At 39.2% G+C, this 24,444-nt stretch overlaps 1 protein-coding gene across 1 annotated transcript; it reads right to left on the bottom strand.

Annotated features, from left to right (window-relative positions):
* Positions 1–3,943: 3,943 nt before the first annotated feature.
* On the bottom strand, positions 3,944–21,927 carry slc2a1b (solute carrier family 2 member 1b). The gene is made up of 10 exons (XM_010742293.3): positions 21,461–21,927; positions 12,993–13,088; positions 9,156–9,316; positions 8,562–8,802; positions 8,282–8,444; positions 7,894–8,081; positions 7,558–7,662; positions 7,312–7,413; positions 7,013–7,216; positions 3,944–6,746 (listed from the first exon to the last, which is right to left on the bottom strand). Exons 1-10 carry the CDS (start codon positions 21,473–21,475, stop codon positions 6,546–6,548), a joined length of 1,476 nt encoding a protein of 491 aa, XP_010740595.1. The 5' UTR covers positions 21,476–21,927; the 3' UTR covers positions 3,944–6,545.
* Positions 21,928–24,444: the final 2,517 nt, after the last annotated feature.

Genomic DNA, 24,444 nt, shown 5'->3' with positions numbered 1-24,444 from the left:
ACATACTAATTCCTAGCAGGTTTTCAGTGCTGTTAAGGAGCACTATTCCAAAAAGCAATGCACAGAGGAAACTGAGCACAGCTTGGAAGATTTGGCTTCAGATCTTGTAAAAATAAACAAAAAAATAAATAAAAGATGAAATCCTAAAGAAAGAATGGCCAAGTGTGTTGTTCACCAAAACTTTTGTGTAACCTCTGTGAGACAAAATGATGGTTTATCTTCAGTCTTTTTCTGATATCTGAAATTTACCTCCGGTAACAAGAGATGTGATAAAAGACATTTGTAGCAAGTATTGTGACACAACATGAGACACTAGAAAACAGGAAATATCCTGTTTCTGTGATAAGTATGAGATGTCAGTGGAAATGGAAAAAAAAATGATTTCAGAGAATTGGGGTGTTCTCAAAGGTTTTTGCATGTTTCATGTAATTTATGAAAGTTTTGGTGAACAAAACACTGGAAGCCAATGCTTAAAGAGGAAAATAATTCTGGTCTGAGGTCTGACTCCAAAGCAGCTCAAAACATTTCAATGCACAAATCAGTCATACTTCTGTGTCTGATGCTGTCATCAACTTTATTGCACTTTTTTTCACTTACACCTCTTTCTTTTGCCCATCTTCGCTCTCACACTGACATTTATTTCTACAGGGAAGCTTTGCCAAGTACACATTCACCTGTCAGATCGACCTGTTTGATGTTCATCCTCCTGTTAAACCACCAGTCTATTAGTATTGGCTGCTGAGCAGTTTCCCTAGGGCAAATAAGGGTCAAACATCCTGCTCGAAGCCAAATAGACAGAAAGTTGTTTGCTGATGATCACGCTCTGGTCACATCCAAGTTTCTGTACATTTTCGAGCAGCACCACCCACTCGTAAAGGCTCTTGCCTCTTCTCATACACAGTGGGATGACGGAGAGGTTATACATGCTGCTCTACAGGGACATCACCCACACCCTGAGTGTTTTATGTATCTTTTATCCGGCTGTACTGTAACAGAGAGACTTCCTCATCTCATCAATATTCATGTGTTGATTTAATCTTTGTCTCATTTACATCATCAGTTAAATGTTCCTCATCCACAGCTTTAAATATGTGGCTTGTGGATGCTGTGGGTTGATACTTAGACCTGAAACTGAATGTATAAAATATCAGCTGCAGCTGCTCGGTATTGATTCGCAACTCTGTTACATAATCCACATCTCAGTTGTTTAAAAGTGTTCAAACCTTATGATAGTTTTTGGCTGGACTGGGTTCATGGCAGTGGCAAGTGGCAATGATGTTTTGAGCAGTCCAAACAGGCATACATTTCTATCAAGCAGCACACAAAGAGAATATGTTTTATTGTAACAGTCACAGAGGCATCAGTATTCACATGCATGAATCCAAGGTAATCCATGGAAATTGTGCAAACTTCTTTTTAATAGGGTTCGGTTAACCTTGTGTACAACGTATTTTTTCCCCCTCTGAGGATTTTCATCCCTTCCCTTTGCTGAAATCAGTAATGGCATGACATGAGGCAAAGTCACAGTTATAAACATGCCTTTGAACCTGGCTGATCCTATCCATCAAGGACAGAGAGAGGATTTCTATGTATCATAACAGTGGAGGAAGATATGGAACCTGCGCCTGTAGTCCCACTGTAGAAGGCATACCCTCTTTGTTCCTCCCTGGAAGTTCTGGCTGTCTCACTATCTGTCTAGACTACAAACACTCATGTGCCAGGACATGATCAAACATATTCAAATCCATGTATTTGCCTGGGCCTCTCCTGTATCTCATTAGACAGTATATTGCTCCAGCGACCTTGAGCATTGTTTAAAATTCACAATAATGGACCAGGAATGTATTTTAATTATTTGTTCTAAGCTGTAAAAGTGTTTTTTTGTTTTAACAGTTTAAACCTCAAAGGTCAGAGATGATGGGTAATTATTGCACTCTAATGTTGGCACTTGTATGGCTGCTGCTTCTAAAAGAGAGAGAGACAACGAGAGCATCAGATCAGTTTAAAAAAAATTGATTCTGGCGCTCAAGATTTAACAGATGTCTATGAAAAGACATAAAAGAGAGGTGATACTTGTGTCCTTTAAAGGCAGCTGGAGGGCATGGATGAAGTGAAGCATGTCGCTTGCCTTGATAACCCTAATCTCATTCATCTGGAGGTCATCCATGAAGGTTAACATGAGCTAATTTCACTTTTAACTGACCTTACTGTTGTCATGCACCTACAGTATTCTGCACTGATGTGGTTCAATAAAACACGTTATATAATGTTTGTGCCCCTTTGAAGACAGCTGCCATATTAAACCAGTATTCATAACTGAAGGAAAATGTGAGGTATTTTGTTGCTTGCATAAATAATAAATTGTAGATTCAGGTCGGGTCATACAGTATTTCTAGAGGAGCCGTCTAATTACTCACTGGCAAATGCTTGCTACTGAAAAAGCAATAAACTCAAATAAATTCCAGGTTTATTTTCTCGTTTTCTCCACTCACAGTCATATTCTAACTTTCATTTGATCTCTTTTTGGTTTATGTTCACTTTGGTCACAACAAGAGGGTGTTTAAGGAGATGACACTATGTTGAAATTTAAAGTTATTTTATTAATATTAAGTGATATAGGAATCTCTGTGTCTAGTGTTTATTTGTAGTTATTCTGGGCATCTTTAATCCTGTGTGTTTTTTAGGTTGGTCAGATGTTCAGTTCAGCTTGTTGTATGTTCTGTTGTTCTCATTTAGAGCCAAATTCAGTTTATATTTCGTCTTATTTTTATCAATATAATATCAATAATATACAATATAATAATAATATACATATATATGGCATAACCACAAGACAAGACAACAACCCACATCAAACCTGTGTAATGCATATGATAGTTCTATATAATAATTTTATTCCTTTTGCCACTCAATCACTAGATCACAAATAAAAGTGTGATGGTTAGCTCTCTACATCCATAGTCACTTCAAGAAGAGCAAAAACAAAAAGTCACGTCATGTTTCAGACTTGTGCTTGTGTAAAACAAATAAATAAAATGACTTTTTGTTAAAGCATGTTGCATTACTTTCTTGATAATGGACTGTCACTGCACTGAGGCAACAGGAAATAACCCTCTGATGACTGCCGGGTAGGATAATTATGTCTGTCTGGTTTCTATAAATTATCTCTAAGGTTTTAGTTTTTATGATATTTTTAATAAAGAAGATTAAAGAATAATGCAACCTACTTTTTACATCAAACAAAATATTTTGCTCTGTTTTTTTTTTTAATCCAAAACGTGTCTTTGTGTCTGCTGGTCAGTCCACTTAATGGCTTTTCAAAGCTCTGCATCATCTTCAGTTAATGAAGATGTCTGAGTTTATACATGACAATTTAATACATGATTGAAATTGCGCAGATGATGTCCCCTGAGATGTCTCTATTAGTGCAATAAAGATTGAAAGTTGTGACTGAAAGCTCTGAAGACCTGGTATATGGACCTTTTAGCATGTGTTATTTTGTGTCATATCATCTTAGTCATGCTGGTTCTGAAGGTCATGAATGAACTTCCAATCCTGTGCAGTTAAAGCTGCAATCATCAACACTTTATATCAGCAACAGATCAAATGACTACATCCAATCTAGTTGGTTTTACGGTAACTTTACAGTTTCAGTCTCACTGCTCTCAGTGGCATAATTTCTACATGCCCACTATACTTGCTGGATGTGTAAATAAGGGACGGTTTTATAACATGTTCACCGCATCAGCTTTATAAGTTGAAGTTGTAGCCCTGTGATGAATTGGAAACTTGTCCAGGGTGTACAACGCCTTTCACCCAGTGCCAGCTGGGGCTGGCTAAGGTTGGATTGATGGAAGTTGAAGTTGTTGTGCTGCCCCCAAGTGGCTAAAAAAAAAAAACTGTTATTGCAGGTTTAATAAAAGCAACAGTGAGTCCAGAACACTTTAGATCTGTATGTAGGAATTCTTTTATTCAGCCATTAAACCACATATACAAGACTCAAAAGCCATTCAGGACAGCATCCATCACAATTTAAATTTCCCCAAAAGAGGGTTCACATTCCAACACAGATCCATACACACAGATGTATTTTTTTTTATTACAAACATTAGAATATGCTCTGTGCACTAAAATGAAAACACTACTGCGTCTCATTAACACAATTCTTACATGTAAAATCTGAATTCAAATCATTTTAGTAATATTAGGCCACAAGATATCTTCAGATGTAAGATCAAAAGGGAACAGAAGTACGAACGCTAAACGCATAGAGATGTACATGACTACAGTGCTAATCATTCATTTGTCTATCGAAAAAAGTTAAATATTTTATAAATTTGGAGTGGGTGAGACTGTAGTGTGTTTCATATTTACATCATGTGTCTAGGCCACCGACCTGTGCCATACGATTTCAAAGTCTACATTAAAAATTAAATGCCCAAGCAGAATTGTGAATCTATGTACATAAAATACAGCTTTTATATTTGCAACAGACATCAGTCTGTGTGAGGATTGGAGGCATTAGATAATATCGCTGGTGATAATAGGTGAAAGGCACAGAGAGTGGATGTTACAGTGCTTTCTAGGATGGGTCACCCATCCAATGACTAAAAACTATAAAAATTTACTATTTACAATAACTGACAACCGATTATGGAATGATTCAAATGGAATTTGACTTCTGGGCTGTGTTTGGATGAATGAATATTACTATATTGACTCAAAACTGGCCTGTATGGAGCACGTACACATACAACATCAGGCCATAATAGATATGAAAAAATGATACAATTCCACTCATTTTCGAAAAAACATCAAGTAATCTGTCAGCAGTACTTCAGTCTCTCTTCCGTAACAAAGATTCCACACTGTGAGTAAAAGCAAAACTGATACAAAGTTTTTGTTTCAGTAACAAAGACACATTACTGTGAATAATAAAGTGCAGCTAAAAAGATTTTCCTCAAACGAAAGGCATTTAAAAAGAAGAAAGGGTCAACGAGTGATACAGCAGTCACAGACAGCAGACTATATATCTTTCACCACCAACTGTATACAGTATAGTACACAACCAAAATAGAGGGAGACAGAGAGAAAGAACAATACTGCAGAATTCAGCACACAAGGCAAAAAAACCTTGTACCATATCAATATGTGTCCGCCTCCAAGAAGACATAATGACTATTACGGAGTGCAAGGAACACAGGGAGTTTGACCCAAGATGGATGACAAGTACTTAACAGGATGATGAAAACTTTCCATAAGGCTGACATTTATTTTGGTCCCTATTAATTCATCACTATTTTTATTTTTATTTTTTTTGGAAGATTCTTTGTCATCCCAGAGGAGCCATCCAGATATCATCCAGACAGCTTTCAAGCCAATTCACCAGATTCTTTGGAAGGTAATCTCAACTCAAAAATATTTGTGAGGATTGTCCGCTGACAGAAGCTTTCAGTCCTGAAACTGCTCCAAAGTGTTATAGCTAAAGACTGAAGGAAAAGGAGTTTTTTTTAGGTGGGCACTTTAACTCACAACTGTTCTGGTTTTGTGAAAACATTTTTTTTGGCTTTCGAGGCTTCTGATTGTGAGTGCATACTTATGTCAGAGTAAAATGGGCAAATGATTTATTCAAGAATTCACTGCCAGGTTCAGTGCTCTGGTAGTCATCTGTGCTGATGTCAAATATCTTTAATATCAATTGTAAAAATTGTGTTAAAATACATTTCTTTGTCTTGTCTGCAAGATAATAAAACTGATGATAAAAAATGACATCTTGACTAACAATAAAAAATATTGTCCAGCATGAGTAAGTATGTAACAACAATTCATATTATTTGGAGCATTACACTTTTATAGGTGCATCCTCACAGTAATACACCAACATATTTGTGTAGTCAGTAACTTAAAAAGGTAAAAATAATTTATTCCTTATCAGTGGAGCATTGGGACCTTTTTTAAAAGGGCAGTGCACCATCTGGTGGGGAGAGATAAATTCGAGCTGCGCAGCATCTACAGTGATAGAGTCTACAGTGATACAGCTTTACAGTATGATAAAAACAAGTACTCCGCACAGTGAACTACACCTGCAGCGCTCTTCACATAATAAAGTAACTGTAATGGGATAAAAAGGACAGAGCATAAGCACATATCAGTAATATATTCAGTGAAAAAAAGTTTAAAAAAGGTTGGTTGACTGATGCACACACTCTTTTTCCTTCTTTAAAATATCTTTAAAATATCTTTAAAATATTAAAAAGCTTCCCCATCTATCCTCAACTCCCCTCTCCACATCCACCAGGCGACATAGTGCCCACATGTTTCTTTGCATGACATGGGAAGGGCAGCAGAAAACGTCATGTTGGGAAAAATAAAAAATAAAAAAAAAATAATAATCACACAGGGCTCTTGTGTTCGGTAATAACGCCCGAAATGTGGTGACAGTGTGAAAATTATTCTACCAACTGATCAGTCTACTTCAAGTTAGTAGACCCTTCTCATTCCTTCTTCGGGTCTGAGAAAGAGTTTGTTAGAAATTCAAAAAAACCTCAGAGCTGAGAATCAGCTCCCAGGCTGTTAAGCTCCTCCGGTGAGTGCTTTTCACCTCCGGTGGCACCTGTCTGACGGAAACCAGCAGAGATCTCGTCAAACGTCCGGCCCTTGGTCTCTGGCACTCTGAAGTACGTGAAAATGAAGAACATCAGCAATAGGACAGTGAAGATGATGAACACGTAGGGACCGCAAAGCTCCTGTGAAGAGAGATGAGATGGGGAAATTATTATTAGTCTTGACACGCTTAATCAAAATGTGATAGTCTTTACTTGGCTGTAAACGCAGCCATTATTTTAAAGATAATCTTCTGAAAATCAACAATTGCTTATAAATCCAACAAAATCCTCACTAAAAGAGTCTTTTCCCTTTAATCAGCACAAAATCACATAGTTCTGGGCAACCTCCCAAGAAAGACTTATAGCGACAAGAAAGCATTAGCTCACAAATCCTTGATCCTTCTCACCTCTATGTACTGGAAGCCCATTCCCACAATGAAGTTAGCAGTCCAGTTGGAGAAACCAGCTACAGCAATGGCTGAAGGCCTGGGTCCCTGAGAGAACAACTCAGCCACGATGAACCAGGGGATGGGTCCCGGTCCGATCTCAAAGAACGCAACAAAGGCGAAAATGGCCACGATGCTCAAGTATGACATCCATTTATATTGTTCCTACAAGAACAGAAGACAAGGAGGAAGTAAGTTACTGGTGCTCACTCAGTATTTGACTTGTCTTGTCTTGTTTCAAGACTTTAAGAGAAACCTACCAGCAGAGCCAAGGCAATAGTCATTAGGACAGCGGATCCAGCCATTCCGAGCAGTCCCAGCAGGTGGAGAGACCTACGTCCTGCACGTTCTACCACAAACAGCTACACCAAAAACCAAAAAGTGAAGAATCAGATCAGTTAGCTACTCCAAATTAAATATTTCTGTGAGAAAATATTTCTATAACTTCATGTTTCTTTTTTAAAATAATGACTTAAAAATGTAAAAAAACTTTATACTGTACTCACCGACACCACAGTGAAAGCTGTGTTGACTACACCAGCTCCAATAGTGGCATAGACAGGCTGCTCGACTCCAGCTTTCTCAAAGATACGAGTGGAGTAGTAGAATACCTAAGAAGTACGACAAACACAAAGATTAAACACGAGCATGTCTCCTTTCTTTAAGTTCAATTGTTCAGGTGTCTTCTGGTTATTTTTTTCTATTCCTGATGTCACTCTAGTGTGAAATAACATGTCAGGAAAAAAGTTTCTCTTTGTTTTTTTTGTGTCTTTTCTTCAGAATGACAATGACAGTCCTCAGAGTGAACAACGTGGTAATGTCTAAGCCTGGTGGACACTCACAGCGTTGATGCCAGACAGCTGCTGGGAGAGCTGCAGGATGACAGCAATTAAGAGGGGCTGACGGTAGAGAGGCGAGCGGAACAGCCCCAGGATGGTCACCTTCTTCTCCCTCATCATTTGTCGGCTCTCCTCCTTCATCTCCTGCATGTCAGCGCTCACGTCTGTGGTGCCTCTGAGCTTCTTCAACACTGAAACGAGCAGTGAAAGAGCAAATTAAATCTCCAAGCTGCACTTTTTCTTTAGCCCACTTCAGCCTCATTTGTCTATGTTGTTTTTGTTTCCTTTTACCATGATAACACTTGGAATTTAAGGAACACAATTGCATGAAAATATGAAATCACCATTGTTTTTACACAACTAAAAACAGTAAATGTTCGTGTGAACTCACCACTCTTGGCCTTGCTCTCTTCATTTTTGTTGATGAGCAGGAAACGGGGGCTCTTGGGGCACAGTGGCAACAGGATGCACTGGATTACTGCAGGAATGAAGGTGAAGCCCAAGAGGAGTGGCCACAAGCTACGGTTGCCCATGACTGATTCCATTCCAAAGATCTGAAATCAGACCATACACATGTCAAATGTCTCAATTGTTACCTCGCAGGATAATCAGTAGACTTTCTTTGTTACAGTATTGAAGTAAAGCTACAGGAACAATTACTATCCACCAACCTGTGCAATGAGGATGCCGAGAACAATGCCCAGCTGGTGGAGGGTGCCCAGGGCTCCTCGTAGGGCAGTTGGAGAGACCTCACCCACGTACATTGGCACAAAGCCTGTGGAGAGACCGGAGTAGAGGCCTACCACAAAACGGCCAGCGATCAGCATTTCCCAAGAGCTCGCCATCTTTGAAAAGCCCATCAGGATGGCTGCGATAAAGGCCAGGATGTTAGCCATGAGCATAGAGTTCCTCCTGTAGGTGACAGCGAACAAAAAAAAGTTATATTTAGTAAATTAAATGCAGACAGGATATGCTATCTGAGAATGAGATTTACAGATTTCTGCTATTAACTTTGTTATCATCTTTTTCTGATCATGTAAAGCTGAGGATAGTGTTCTACAGTATGTGGAGTTCAATGTAACTCAAGAGTAACTCAACACAAAATCCACTGTTTTTTAGTTAAACTGTGTGTGCAGTTACTTTATTATTAACTTATCCTGCTGCTAGTCTAAAGTGTTGACTGCAAAACACATAGTTAGTGTCAAAGTTAACATTTTAGAATCATTATATTTAACATAGCTACAAGTTAGAGCTAAATGTTTTACCTTCCAAAGCGGTTGACAAAAAGTCCAACCGAAAAGGATCCAAAAATGCCACCGACGGAAAAGATGGCGACAGCGATGGACCAGATGGCTGTGCGGGAGCTCTTGGTGATTGGCTCATGGTAGCGCTCTGCATACGTGTCGTTGATGAAATCCTCAATAATCTGTCATAAGGGGGAGAGGCAAATGTTCAAATAAATATTACATATTATTATTCATACAAATAAATAAATAATAATAACTAAATAAAGTAAATATCTTTGTGTTTTATCATATTGCATAATAAAAACAAAAAAAACAAAAACAGAATTAATTATAGACATGGTGGTTATTTCAGTGTCATCTTAGTTGTATAAGCTCTTTGTAATCAGATCTATGTTCAGTCCTCGTGTTCGGGCTGTTGCAGAATGACGTTTGAGCTGTTAATGTCTGACCAGCTGGTGGCAGCAATGTGTAATTGTCACCATTTGCTGGCAAACAGGAAATTTACCAGACATGGTTAAGTGTCAGATTTCTGCTCCAACACACCCTCCCCCTCCTTCCTCGCCACAGACGACAATGTTGACAAACACGCCCAGTCGAACTAGTGACAGGGGTTTAAGTAGAAGTGCCTGAGTCTACTAATGCGTGCGTCATGCTGACACTTCTCATATGATTCAGAAAGGTCACCACCCTGTCTGAAACATCTTACAACTCTGACTTCTATGTCCCATCCCCTCCCTTCCCAGCATGTTAAGTCCAGCTCTGTCATGTGCTTCTGCGATAGTGTAACATCACCTGCGTTTGTTTTGAACCACTTGGCAGTTAACCTAGTAGAAGAGCGCTTAATGTACTAGAGCTACGATGATGTGCCTGTGGAATAAATACTCAGCAGTTTCCTAATGAGCCAGTTATGAATAGTAAGGCTATCATGTGATAAGGGCTTTCCTATGCTGGAGGGACACATATAGGGTGACACTATGACGCTCTAAAGGCAAATTTCACTCACAAGACCTTGTTTAGTGATATAACACTGTACCCTGACCTTCATCACATCGTGTCCAACGTTTAAATGTTGTTTTCATTTTAAGGGTGCTTAAAATTTCTGGAGGGAAATACTGGACTTATGTTTATGTTGTTAACATACAGTAAACATGTGATCAGTTTCTGAAATCTGATTATTTTAGATTTAGATTATGCTACATCTCTGCAGCATGTGGAACATTGAAATGAAAACGTGGTCTAGCAGCAACATCCAGATACAGCTTAGAGGCTACATTTATCTTTAGAGCTGCTAAATGCTCCACTTTGCTCACCAGCATCTCGCTAACACTGTCTGTGGTTTGGTGCTGAGCAGGAAGTGTATATCTGGTCTGTAGAGCTGTTTCTCTGAAAGCAGCTGTGGTCGAAAAACAACGTCATTAGAGTTGTGACAGTGAACCAAAACAAAAAAGTTGCCAGACAATGAGCTAAATAAACTAGCCAAGTGGAGCTGCAGATCTAAACTTCCTGTAGATTCGTCAGCGTGTGTCAGTTTGACACGGATCTCACAGGAAGTAGGAAAATATATATTTCACCTTACACAGAAAAGACAATAGCGCCACTTTCACTCGCTTAATTGGCCGATCTGAAGAAGTTACATAATCATTTTGTGCTCTCTCTCCCCTGGCTTACTCTCAGTAGTCGCAGCCACCAGCTGGCCATAACCACACAATGAAACAAGCTGTCTATTCATGCTGTCAGCGTATGTTGTTGGAGCTGGCTGGCTGCCGGATTGTCAAGGTGAATACGGCGTTCAGCGCCCACAGCGTACAAATAAAACAAGACATAATCAAGACAAGTGACATAATCTTTCTTCAACATTTAATTGTCTTGAACACACAATGAACAATGTTTGTTTGTTTGTTTTTTGAGAGGTCTTTACTTTCTTTGACTAAACAGAGGAAGCAATGTGCAGTTTTGCTTCAAAAGGAGCAACTTCGTAGTTGGCAGTCAAGGAATGAAATCAAGATAAAATTGACTTCAGAAAAGTGCTGTAACCTGTCTTAACCTTTATCACCAAAAATGTTTTCAAAATTAAACTCAGATGGCCCCTCGATTAAAATTCCAAACAAGGATATTATTTGCCTGAACAAACGTGCAGCAGGGGGACGACAGGAGGCCCTTGAAAGAGCGTATCTAATCAGACACCTACGTCACTGGCAGCACTACCATCGCTGCAGCCTTTATCACACACAGGAGCACGGGGGTGGGGGGCGGTGCTGGTGATATTCTGAAGTGCCGTTGCTATATAAAAGTTGTATGTGTAAAATTATAGCCTTAGATTAGTGGCCATTAGCTAATCAAGGATTAGGTGTTGGGTAACTGCTTTTCTGCATGCTTGTGAACTGCTTGCACACTGTGCAGTTTGTGTGCATAAGACCTCTGGAGGGTATTGGGAAGGGGGATAAAGAGCCAAGAGGGCAGGTTCATACTAGTCCAGTGTGTGACAGGCCACATATTCACCACCTTGGCCCCTCAAACAAGCACTCACAAGGCACTCTATGAAGCCGAACACGTGCTGGTGGAGGCAAAACTTTCCTACTCTGAAAACCGTAGTATGGAAGAGGCCAAATACTGGATTAAATATAATAAAATACATTAAGTCTTGATTAGTTTTAAGCAATTTTGGAAAATCAGTTAGTTATTCAAGTATTTTTTTTAACAGAGATGCCAAACAATCTCATGTCCAAGCTTCTGAAATATCAGGGTTTGCTGGTTTTCTCCACTTTAGGTCACTGTAGAAGAAAATTCTGGATTCTTATTTTCCCAAATTTTAATGATTGATTAGTCAAGTAAACTTTTGGAAGATTAATTCATTTATTATTAGACAAACTGCAACTGTTATATTTACAACCAGTTGACAGAACAATAAAACGTTCCCTCGCACAATCCATGTTGATTGCTTGATTGCGTAAGTTCGTGTTGAGACATAAAATTCCCTTTAACATCCGTGGCCCACTTCATCTTCTATTTCTGCCTCAAGAAGAAATGAAAGCGATCACATCTCCCTCCCTCCAACTTCATGTCTATTTCAACTTTTTTTCTCTTAATGAACAAAATCAGAGCATGTTATCCTGTCAAACGATGGAAGCTGCTCTCATTTACAAAGCCTCCTTCACATCGAAGCCCAGCGTGGCTTTGACAGTGTGATGATAGTGGACGAGCAGTTCAGATGGAAGTCTGCCCTCACAGGGAGAACATCTCAAACAGCTGTGACTGTAGATCACAGTCAGTCTCGAGCACACGATGGACTCAAGGGTAGAGAACAAGAAGAAGAAGCAGAGCCCAGACCTGTTTGGTGACACACCTGTAACCTGTGAACAGACAGCTGTGTAGCCACAGGGTGTGTTCAGGCCGACATAAACTCGACTCGCAAACACAAGATATTTACACACAGGAAATTAGTTTCTTTACTGTACCTGTCCGTTATTGAAACTTACTGTAGGTTTAGCCTAGAGGGGGGCATGGAAACATAATTTAATACTCTGCATTGTTACAGGGATAAGTGACTGTCTACTTCCTTCATTTAATTTCCTTGTTTGTCTGTTCCCAGCCTGCTGAACGCCAGCACAGTTCCATTTTTGGGCATAGACACACTCCTTTACACAGGAATCATTCAGAGTCCAGTAAAACCAATGGCCTTGGCGGCTATTATTATCTCACCCCTTAACCCAATCCCCTCCTTCACTTTCTGTCTGGTTCTCGCATATGGTGGGCAGGACAAATGATCTACTGTGTGATATACTGCAAACCAACTCATGCTACATGTTTGTGCCCCCGAAACCTTTCTGTTTGAACATGTGCAGATGCAAAACTCACCTTCTGAGGGGCATTGATGACACCTGTGTTGTAGCCAAACTGCAGGGAGCCGATCACAGCTGATCCAACACTCATCAGCAAGGGAAACGTTATTTGCTGCAAGACAAAAAAGAGAGTAGAGGAAGTACTGTCAGTGAAGAGACTAGTTTGACCTGCTGTTTACCATTTTACACTTTTTTTGAACAAAGCATTCACTGTCGGACTTCTACTTGACCAACTTGAATTCTTGACTGAACAAAATGTTTAGGCTGGCCAAGAAGTATAATGGCGAGCTGTTAGAATATCCTCAAGTAGCTGGAGGATGCTTGGTAAAAAAAAGCAACTGGCCTTAACGTGATAAGAACAAGGCGAACGCGGAAGAGATGCAAAAACATATCTTCAAACTGGAGACAGACAACAGATCTGACTGTCAAGACTCAGGAAAAAAACAAGTGTAGCTTAGACCCAGGTCTAGATGTTATTGTCTGCACTCACGTCCGTGTTATTACAGACTTCCCTTGTTGCTTGATCTCAGTAGAGCCCAGTAGATCAGTAGAGATTTTCCTCATACCAAAAAGTTAATAAACCATGCTAACTGTGTGTCTATCAAGCTCGAGAGGTTTCTGCATGTACTTCAGATTAAATTTGGAGCGATAGACACAGCAAAGAGTTGCTTACTATTTCCATCATTTAAGTCACTATCAGTCATCCTGACTGGAAGATATGACTTACACTGTAAGCCATGTGATTCATACCAGATAGGGTTCCTCATGTTATGGCAACAAAAGACTTCACCTCCAAATTAAACATGTTCAGAATACAAGAAACTTAGAGTCATGCTTATTTTCAGTTATTTTTGATAATTTAACCTCTAGACCAAGGACACCATGAGTACCTGAGAGCTCTGATTCTCCAAGACATTATATCACTACCTTAACAGCATTCTCACCCTGGTGTCTCTGAGCCAGACACACCAGACACAGTGTAATAATCTTTTCTAATAATCAACTTCATGTATTTAAAGTTAATATGGAACTTTGGCTATGGTTAATTTCTTTAGTAAACACATAATTTCGTCATTTTCACGTGCAGCAAATCTAAAGTTATGTTAGATTTAATTTGCAGTTGTCTTTTGAACCACCTAGGAAATGTTTACTCGCCTTTTAACTCCTAAAGGGAAATATCTTGGTCTTTAGGTGCTCCAGTATGTTCACCAGCTAGTCACTAGCTGTATTTGGTGTTGGGCAGGTAGTGAACAGTGGGGTTTATCAGCCTAGTGCTGGAAAAGATGCTATGAAAGTGAACTGAAACGGTAAAACTGTTGGCCGTAAAACCAAAACAAGATGCTCACATGCCTTGCTCGGAGGCAAATGTGACTGAACATAGAAAGAGTAAAACTTATATTACCTCGACCGTGAACATGATTTCTGTCTGAGTCACATCTGACAGACGTGCGCTGTCAAACTATGCCTTGTTAATGTTTTGATGTTAGAGATCCCCTAAAGGTGGAGATTACATACTGTAATATACTGTACTTCCTGTAGAGACAAGCAGGTCTGATTCCAGCCTTGAAGCTGAATCTCTGGATTTTTCATTTAAGCGTAAAGCTCAAGAACCGACCCCACCAGGTTTCATAAAAAGGACAGTTCTTAGAAATAATCTGAAAGGATTGTACATGCCGCCCTGTAACCAAAGTGCTGCAGGCAACTTTTAAATTGCAGGATTCTTTGTGACAGAGGCAGCCCGAGAATTTCTCCCCTGTGAGATTAAGAGGAGCAGGAGAGCTGGAAGAAGAGAAACTCCTGTGTGTTTTTGGACGGAGCCAATCCAGCGTGACTAAAAACTTAAAGACCTGCCTACATTTTTGGGCCAATAGGGACTCTTAGTGATGAGGGTCGACAAGTCCATGGCAGCGTGCGGACTGTTTGGCAGATAATCTAAACACTTCTCGGCATTGTGGGCTGGGCTCTTAAAGGAGCCACGTTTCCAACGAAGAGAACTGATGTCACTCTGTAAAGCCACGACTCCACTGCTGGTTAGAAACAGCACCAGATTTTAGTGAAGCTGTTTAAAGTAAGCAGAGAAATCCTGTCCGTCTGCCTCTCTGGCAAAAGTCATCCCTGGAGATCTTTTGAATCTCAGCCCTAGCCTTGAGGGAACAGCTGGAATAATTTGCTCCTTTAGCCTAAATGTGTATGTTTGTATCCAGCTGCAAATACCTGCTCAAAGTGTGTGTTCAAGTTAAATCAAACACTCCTCTGTGACATCTTTACCTTTAACCTACATACAAGTAGACCTCCTTCAGCCTGGCGTCAGTCCACACACACTTTCTGTACAGACCAATGTTTAGTCCAACATAAAGGGATCACAATGTTTTGGGACTTTCTTAAATAATGTAGATAAATGTTTAACAGTTCACATGTAAGGTTACATTTATAATATGTACTCAGCACACACAGATATGTGCCCAACCTCCCTTCTTCCTCTCTGTCAAAATAATAAAGTAGGTGAGTTGACACTGTTCCTCGTACACAGAGACAAAAGCACCAACATAATGCATGACTTCCTCGCTGGGGAAAGAATGAAGTCACGCCCAAAACAAATATTTTATGATCAGAGTGATAATGTTCAGTGAACACGCAGCTTCAGCTTTTAGGTTTATTTACATTTTTGTATTTGTTTACATACACATGATGGCTAAGCTAGAGTCACAAGGGCCCATGTACTACACTAATCTACAAGTAACCGTAAATCTGATTAGCAGGAATTCACTCTGTTGTGTTTTGAAAGCTGACAACTTCTCTAGAAAGGTTAAATATTTAGAAATTTCCCTAAAATCTATTCACATTTTTACCATCCAACTGGTGATGGAAAAAAAACTCTGACTGCAACTGGCAAAAGGTTGTTTCAATACAGACAAACTCAGCTGCCAAAACCCACCAGCATTTGGTTGGTGGTTGGTGCTAATTTCCCACCCTGCACCTTAAAACAAACTTTTCTTCTTCCAAGATTGAATCAATGCACAGTGGTGAAACTGGCACATTTTTCCCAACCTATCTGGAAACATTTCCAGGAGTGTCAGCATTATGTGAAATTCAAGGGGCTCATTAGGGTAAACAAGCCTTTGCTCCTCCCATTCTTTCTCTGAATTTACATGCTCAAGCCGATAAAATGCAAATGCGCCCTCTTTGCATGGGAAAAGTCAAATGACATGGTTAGGCAGCAAGGAGAATTTCTGTCTAGTCATCACTGCTGAATACAATTAACACTTGTTTATAGTAGCCTTGGCTGCTTGGCAACACAGACTCTGCTCTTATTGGGTAACACTAAACACTGACAGCAGCCAACAGGATTGACAATACCCACATCGATCAAGCACACAATACAGGTTCACCAGAACTACCAGTACGGGAAGTGGAGATCTAAGCAAACATGAACTGTACACACCAGCTCACACTCGACAATGCTATTCTTTTATTAGTCATGTAGACAAACCATAGGCACTGGATTCATGAAATTCAATATAATTAGAACAGGAAACAGAGGAGTGGTTGTCTCCAAATAAGGATAATCTGCGACTAGAACTGTTTATATAAACAATCGTTTCACCATTTCCTTATCTCGAACTTCTTCAAATAAAGTTGATCTATGAGATTCAACAAACTCTTGCTAACCCTTAAAGTACACACTCACTGTGACTTTTCTATCAGTAAAAATACACCCTGGAATGCATAAACACACAAGAGAGCAAAACCAGGAAACAGTAACTTCAAGTCATCTGACAGGGTGGTTGACGTAAGTTTTTCAAAGCATTAAAATGTTGCGGTAAACCTTTCAAGAAAATGGAGCCAAATGAGGGCCGCAATAAATAATGTTGCCAGAAAATCCAAAGTGCTGCAAAGACTTCAAAGCAAATGTGAAACAGGTAACCTACATGTACATGTAAACAAGATTATTAGAGGTGACTACTGTACTCTAGCTGTTGACAGCTACAATAAATGATGTTATACCACTAGTACTTGAGTAAAAGTACCAATACAACAGTGGTAAAATGCCTGCATTCAAACTATTACTCAAGTACAGAAGCATTATCAGAAAGTACTTGTACCTCTGCTTGTTCTCAATTGTAGCTGATGTATTCTTGTATATGACATTATTAGAACATTTTGCTGTTGTAGCTGATTGAGATGGATTTGAGTTGTAGCTTCAACTACTTGTATTATACTGTATTATTTAAAATGGTATCAGTAAGAAAGAAAAAAAAAACAGACATTTCTCTTCTTGATAAACCCTGACTGTTTTAGTTCTGCCTATCATTATGTAAGTTTCTAATCCTGGTCCCGTTTCTGATTCTTAGGAAGTCTTGGCACATTACTCTGTGACCCACAGAGATTTTCCTTCGAATTATACCAGAATGTTTTAAATTGTTTTACCAGAACAGGCTGTAATTTGGCTGAGTTTACTTCCTCCTTGCCAGAGTAGGCCAGATTCTTGGTGATGTGATGCTGCTACTATTACGTCCTTCCACATGTGACCTCTAAAGTCTCAGTTTACACAGCTGTGGGGAATCCAATATGAGCCCCGCACCTCAACTCCTCCTCCTCCTCTCTCTGAACGCCTACTCACCTGATCTGTGATGTGGGGACAGTTTCCAAATAATGTTTTTTCTTAGTTTTGTTCTTAGTGTGCCAAAGATTGTGTAATTTTCTGCATTAGCACAGTTTAGACTGTCAGAAAAACTAATTTCATCTAGGCCTAAGATGCACTAAAGCATGCTTTAATTTAATTAACATAATTAAGAAAACATGTGAGCAGATACTTACAAATTTCTTCCTGTTGTTGAAGTATTAAAAACAGACATATCATGTCTAACACGGAGTATTTCCGTGTTAGACATGATATGTCTGTCCGTGACTCCTGGCACTTATAATTATTAATCCTTATTCAAGCAACAATGGAGGTACACTGAGAAGGGTTTATCTTTTTCCATGGTTGACTCAATAATCAAGCATGCAAAAGATAAAACTAGCGGCCTTAAATAGTGGCATTAAGGAGGTCGCTTATTTATCTGTGTGTGTCGCACAGGCCACTAGTAAACATGAGTAGAGTAGGAGTGTTTTAACGCTTTATCTCTCAGGGCCAGTGAGTTTTCCAGTGGATCGCTTTCAGATCAGATTGAAACTTGTTTACCGTTAGGCTCTATGTTTAGGGACATTCGTGTGGTTAATACAAACAATAGGATTTGAATTATTTTCATACAGATCACTGCATTTACAGTATGTTACATTTCTGTAGCCATAATGTCAATTCAAGCAGCTTTTGATGCCTGTGTGAAAGATAGATCGAGGAGAAAACCGCTTAAAAAGTGCATTTTTTAAGTAGTTCACAGGTGAAAAATAGTATAATCGCATGCAATTAATCCCACAAATCTTGCATCTAAGCAGCCTAAATAATTTATTAATACTACATGCAGGCACTGCAACTATTTAGATCACGTCACATCAAGCAGCAACGGACCGTTTAAACTGATCCTGCAGCACAGTCAATGAAAAGAAATTAATATTTGATAGAGGTGAGACCGAACAATTAGAGGTTGAACACACAGTTTTGTTCTTATTTATTAAACCAAGCTACTTCCTATTAAATTGTGAGACACGTTGGGACCCTTGCATGAACCGTCTCGTCTCTGTGTACAGTGAAGGATACGTGAGGATCGGTGCATTGTGCACATAGCCGTCCATTTTCTCAAGGAAGTGAATTAAACATGCGCTCTCACTTGCTTGTTCGTTTCAATTAAAACCCTCCTAGATCTCTTAATCCCAACATTTTCAGCAAAGCCTCATTAAGCCTCATTAAAGCATGGCTGACAGCTACACTATAAGACATAGTGAAGGGAGCTAGTCATGCACATGAAAGTAAATCTACTGGACTTAACTACTACTGTCTTATGGAAGGCGGGAATTGGCAGATGACTGAAAAGAAGTGGATGGAGAGGAATTAAGCCTGTGCAATTAAGTCTGTACAATGTGAGACTCTGGACTCCAAATGAAAATAACTGTGCTGTCAGGAATGAAATGTTTTGGGGCTTTTTTTGTTCAAAACAGAGCAGGTCAACTGTATGCCTGACCCCAATTACCATTTTTATTCTTTGTTGGAGCAAGGTGAGTTTTCAAAACCAAAACAAAGTCTCCTGTTGTTGAGAGTGAAACTCGACAATGTCCTAAGACGTCATTAACATGACATGTTCTGATGGAGAGGCACTGTATTAGAATTACAATACAGCTGCACTGAAGGTGAATCCACCATAAACCTGGACCAAGCCTACCTCGTGAGATCGACAGGACAATGCCTCGCTGTAATATTTTAATCCAAGCACAGTAATGGCTTTAATATGGCTGATCTTGTGTTACTTCACTAGAAACCAAACCAGTTCTACCAGTCTTCACTTTTCACTGTAACTTTGTGTGACTCGCTGACATTTCTACATCCATGACTTCAGCCGCACATAATTTGGCATAACATTAAATCCAAGACAGGTATGACAATCCTGAACACGAGGCTTTAATTAGCACAGGCTAAACTACTGTTACCACAGACACAAAAACAGCTCAGCTCTACCGGAAGCAACAAAGCACAAAAGAGGGAGTGAAGCAAACAGTCTGGGAAGGAAAGGGTCAAGGCTTTAACACCAGAGGCTTGGACTATTCCCTTCAGTGGGCTCTCACCGCCTGTAGAAATCTGCTGTGTTTGTGTCACAGCGGAAACTGGGACTAGACAGAACCATTCCCATCACGTCCACAACCATCCCATCCAGCTGAAGGTCCTCACATGCACAGTGAAAACAACAAACAAAATAGCTTGGGATATATTTTCTGACCACCGTGTCAGACTGGGGCATCTTGTGCTGCTCCACTGGGTAAAACTGGTCTTACATCAATGAGAAAACAGAAGAGGGAAGAGGAGGGGGAAGTTTTTGGCGTACGTGCTGCACTGCTCTGTGCCTATGTATGCGTCAGCTACCACAAGCTCCACCAGGATGCAGACAGCACCATATAAGTCATATTTACTTCATGCATCAGTAACTTAACCTGATGGCTTGCCAGTTAAACCATCGGACCTGGTTAGATTAGTGGTTGATTAGATCACGAACTGCGAAGAATGACCCCGACTGGCTCTTTTGATGCGTCTTTGACACAACATTGTGTTTAGGGTCCAAACTAAAGGCTGATTAGATATGTTTAATCTGTGTCCTCCAGTGGTGGAATGAACGTCCAATTTAGCTGTACTCGTACGTTAAAGTCACTGTATATGTCGCAGTATTTCCTGTTTCTGCTACTTTATACTTCTAAATTTCAGAAGGCAATGCTGAACTTTTATCTGCGAGACAAAACATATGAATTTATAAAACATAAACACGTTACTACTAATTAATCTTCCAACTGTACATTAGGTAGTTAGAATTAGTTTAAGCTCCACCAGGTACAACTTAGAAATGCTTTTTTTTTATGTTAATGCATCGGCAATGATAATAATAATATATTAGTGCCAAATATTAGATGGTCCCAGCTTCTCGAATGTGACACTTTGTGTGTCACCGTCTAACCATTCTTTATAGACCAACTGAGTATTGAGTATATCAACACTGCCAACTTTCTGTATATAAATCTGTACAATATATTTTATTTTATCGTATTTACTATTGCTTTTTTGATATTTTATTATGTATAGTCTGCTTTATAGTATATTTTTATTTTTTGTTGTCACTTGTCACTTTGTGTAATGCTGCTGCTGCACTATAATTTCCCAGCTTGGGATAAATAAAGTATATCTATCTATCTATCTATCTATCTATCTATCTATCTATCTATCTATCTATTGATTAGTCAAGAGTATAATCTGCATATTAAGTGATCATGAGGAGCATCTGCAGTCCTGTAATACTTAACACTGCAAATATTATTGGGAATATAAGTGCACAAATGCTTTTGCTTCTGTACCTTTAAAGTAAAACTTTTTTGTAACATGTTTTTATGTATTTTGAAGACATTTCTGGTACACAGTCTTATAGGACACTCAAAGTAGCTCCTGTCAAACTTGTTTAAACAGACCTACAGTGGGTACCCCACAATCCACGAGAGCAAGGCGCGGGACGTGACAAAGCGCTCGCTCACTATGACGTAGCTAAACCGGGTCCGGTATTGTACGACCAGACTGAGGAGTGGGCCGCCAAACACTGCTTTTAAACAGACTATGAGGTCAAAGAAATGCTGTTAATTAATAAAGATATCTTATACACAAGCTCCGTCACCGGTGCTGACTCTCCGTCATGGCACATGTGGAGGAACCTCATGCTTAAAAATAGTGTGAACTCCCTGAACTCCTCCAGACTCACTGACAGCCAGGAGCTGAAAAAGCAGCCCAACATGTTTGACTGGATTAAAAGAGGTTTGATGTATTGAAACAATGAGTCAAACACAAATTTAAAATACCTTTCCTGAGTCCATGGTTGCTGTCGTTGCTGCTGGCGCTTTCAGGGTATATTGGCTCTTCTTTATCTTTTTTTCTTTGTCTTCTTCTTCTGTCAGAGGCGACGATGGAAGAAGTTCCTCGGTGTCTCTTCGCTCAGACGTCGGTCATCTTGAGGTTTACTTTTTCTTTTTGCTCCGTTGAAATGGTTTCAAACTTGTTTTAAAGGTGAATGCTTCACACAAGTGAGCTCTGTGGATTTCTCTTTAAACTGACCTGGAGGTCGGTGATGTCGGTGCTCTTCTTTTTTTCTTCTTCCAGACCTCCCGCAAAGCTTGAATTTCACAACCTCTTGGATGTGTGCAATCTTCCAGGATGTAGTTGTTCGGCTGCTGAACCGAGACTCTCCAACATCGAGGAAACCGTTCTTTCTTTGGGAGACGGCACCCGCTCAGGGTTAATATATTTAGGGTAGCTGACGCAACATTGTGGGTGTGCCAACACTGGAGGCCCATCCTCCTGAACAGCCAATGACAGGAGCCCAAAGGTCCATCCAGATACTCAGAGGAGGCCAGGTAACAATGCAGCCAAGCTGGAGTAATGGAAGCATTCAGATCCTTTATTTAACTTCAAGTAGAAATACAGAGATAGAAATACACTGTTGGAAGTAGTAGAAGCCCTGCAGTAAAATAAAAAAAAATTGTCAGTATTACACTAGGCCTACAATATATTATACTACTATAACTGATGTGTTTACATGGGATAAGCACTTAATGCTTGGTTGTGTTTTGGGGGGAAATTGGTTCATTTTAATATTAACTTCTCTATGTACTCTTTGGAGAATCTTAATCCAATTATTTTGTTATCAGTTTTTCACTAACATTTGGTTTTGTGCTTTTTTTCCCCCATATTAACACATTTATCCTATAATGTTGTTTGTCATTTGTTTAGCATCGGCTCCTAACTATATATTTATAGTATTGGTTAAATGAATACAGTCCCATGTGTCTTATTTCTTTGTGGGCCTTACTTAGATTGTCCTACTCTAGAAGCGTTAGTCTGTATGGTGTGCGTCTTGGTTTCAAATAAATAAACATGAATTTAGTTATTTTATTATCGTCTTATTCTTTTTTCTAATGTTCAGTGATTGTGTTGAGCTTAAGTGTATCCTTTACAATCTGATAACCCAACACTTGTTCTTGGAAATGGTTTATACCTGATCTGTAAGGCCATAGTAAGTGATTTATTAAGCATTTATGAAGCCATTACAACTTACTTACTTTTATAAAGGATGCTTTATTAGAAAGCGGTACCAAATTTGACATTGCAACATCACAACAACACTATAAAACTTAAGGTTTCTGGAAAATCTATTGAGAAACTGCTTGTGGATAAAATAATCTAGCAGGAATGTTTTATTTTTGGTCAAACCAGCGATTTATTACATGATACATGATGAAAAAAATCATTTTAATATGCATATATAATGTATTATAATGCATAAAGATGTTCTGCACATTGATTTGACATGGTCAGTCTTATACACCCACATAAAGGGAACTTATCACATTTCATAAAAATGTATCAATAAGGTGTCCTCCATGTAATCTAAAGCATGATTGCATCATCTGATGTTTATCTTTTGCATAGTAACCCCGGATACCCAGTCACACATGTAACTCAGGAAGTCTGTGTCTGGGCTGAAAAGGTTATTGCAAAGTTGTCTTTCAGAGCCTGTTCGATTGTTACACTCTTATAATAATAAATCGAATATATAACTAATGAAATAAAGATGTTTGGAATATAAAGAATTAATAAAAGTATATTTTATACTGATTGCTGTATTCTTATCACCACTACTACTACTTCTCTGTCTGGTTGCCTTCATTTATCAGCTTTCTAGCAATAACTCTAAATCCATCCATATGTGGGATCTAAGATCTTTTACTGTTATGGTGATATGATGTCTGCCCTCTATTCAACCCTGACGCTGTGATCTGGAATGTTTGTTATGAAAAGGCTTGAGAAAACAAATTTAAAAAATGAAAACTGTGTGCTACCTTTTGTTTGGGTTTGAGGATAGGTGTCCGGTTTGAGCTTATTTTCGAAAAAAAAAAATAAAGAAAATAACTCAGAGAACTCGCATGGAAATGCACGTGTTTGCACAGTGTATGAAAGCTCAGAGAAGACGGAGGGGAACGGGTTGGATTTGTCAAATTTTGTTCCCTTCATATTTTTTCTTCTGCCTTTGAAACCTTGGGAAAACAATAACAGGGAAACGCTGAGGAAAGAGAAGAGTCAAATGTGAGGCACAAATGGACTGGACTCAACAACATGTTGTAAATGACTAATTAGAAAAACACCAAAGTAAGCTTCAGGGTGTAGTACTTTGTTAACAGGAATCGCTGTCATGATTCTCACTTCTACCATTTCCTCTCTACCAGTCACACATTTGCATGGAGCGTAAACACAACTTTCTATTCCTTTTTATGGCACTAAAATGGAAATATATCCATTTTATTAAACATACCAAATGCATCTGCTAAAGCTAAAATTGTGAGGTTTTGAAATTTAAAAAACAAAAACTTCTCTCCTTGTCCTCTTCCACAATATCTAAGACACAAACAGAGATGAAGTGACATCATCACTTTCTAGATGATGCACATGCCTTTTGTTACAGATGGTGAGGTGGTATCCGGCTGAAATGTATTCAGTTCTTAAGAAAATAATCATAATGGGAATAAGAGGAAGAACGCCTGCGTATTATTATGGCGGCGGCAATGAGGGGACATGGTGGAAAAAAATGACACACTATGGCTTTGTTCAGCGTGCAAATCCTTTGAAAGACCAAACGAAAACAATAACAGACATTTTTCGGGAACAAAGACTCGGACAGGTGTTCTAAAGGATGGTATTGTACACTAAATCAAACGCCCAGGATGCCAAGTCCAAGTTTTGTCCTGTTTGGACAAAGACTTTGCCTGAAAAATTTCTTAACTGTTGGAGA

This window comes from Larimichthys crocea, chromosome VI (genome assembly GCF_000972845.2).
Source record: "Larimichthys crocea isolate SSNF chromosome VI, L_crocea_2.0, whole genome shotgun sequence".
Classification (NCBI taxonomy): Eukaryota; Metazoa; Chordata; class Actinopteri; family Sciaenidae; genus Larimichthys; species Larimichthys crocea.
Note: the sequence above shows the minus strand (reverse complement) of the source record. Positions and strands in the feature narration are given on the sequence as shown.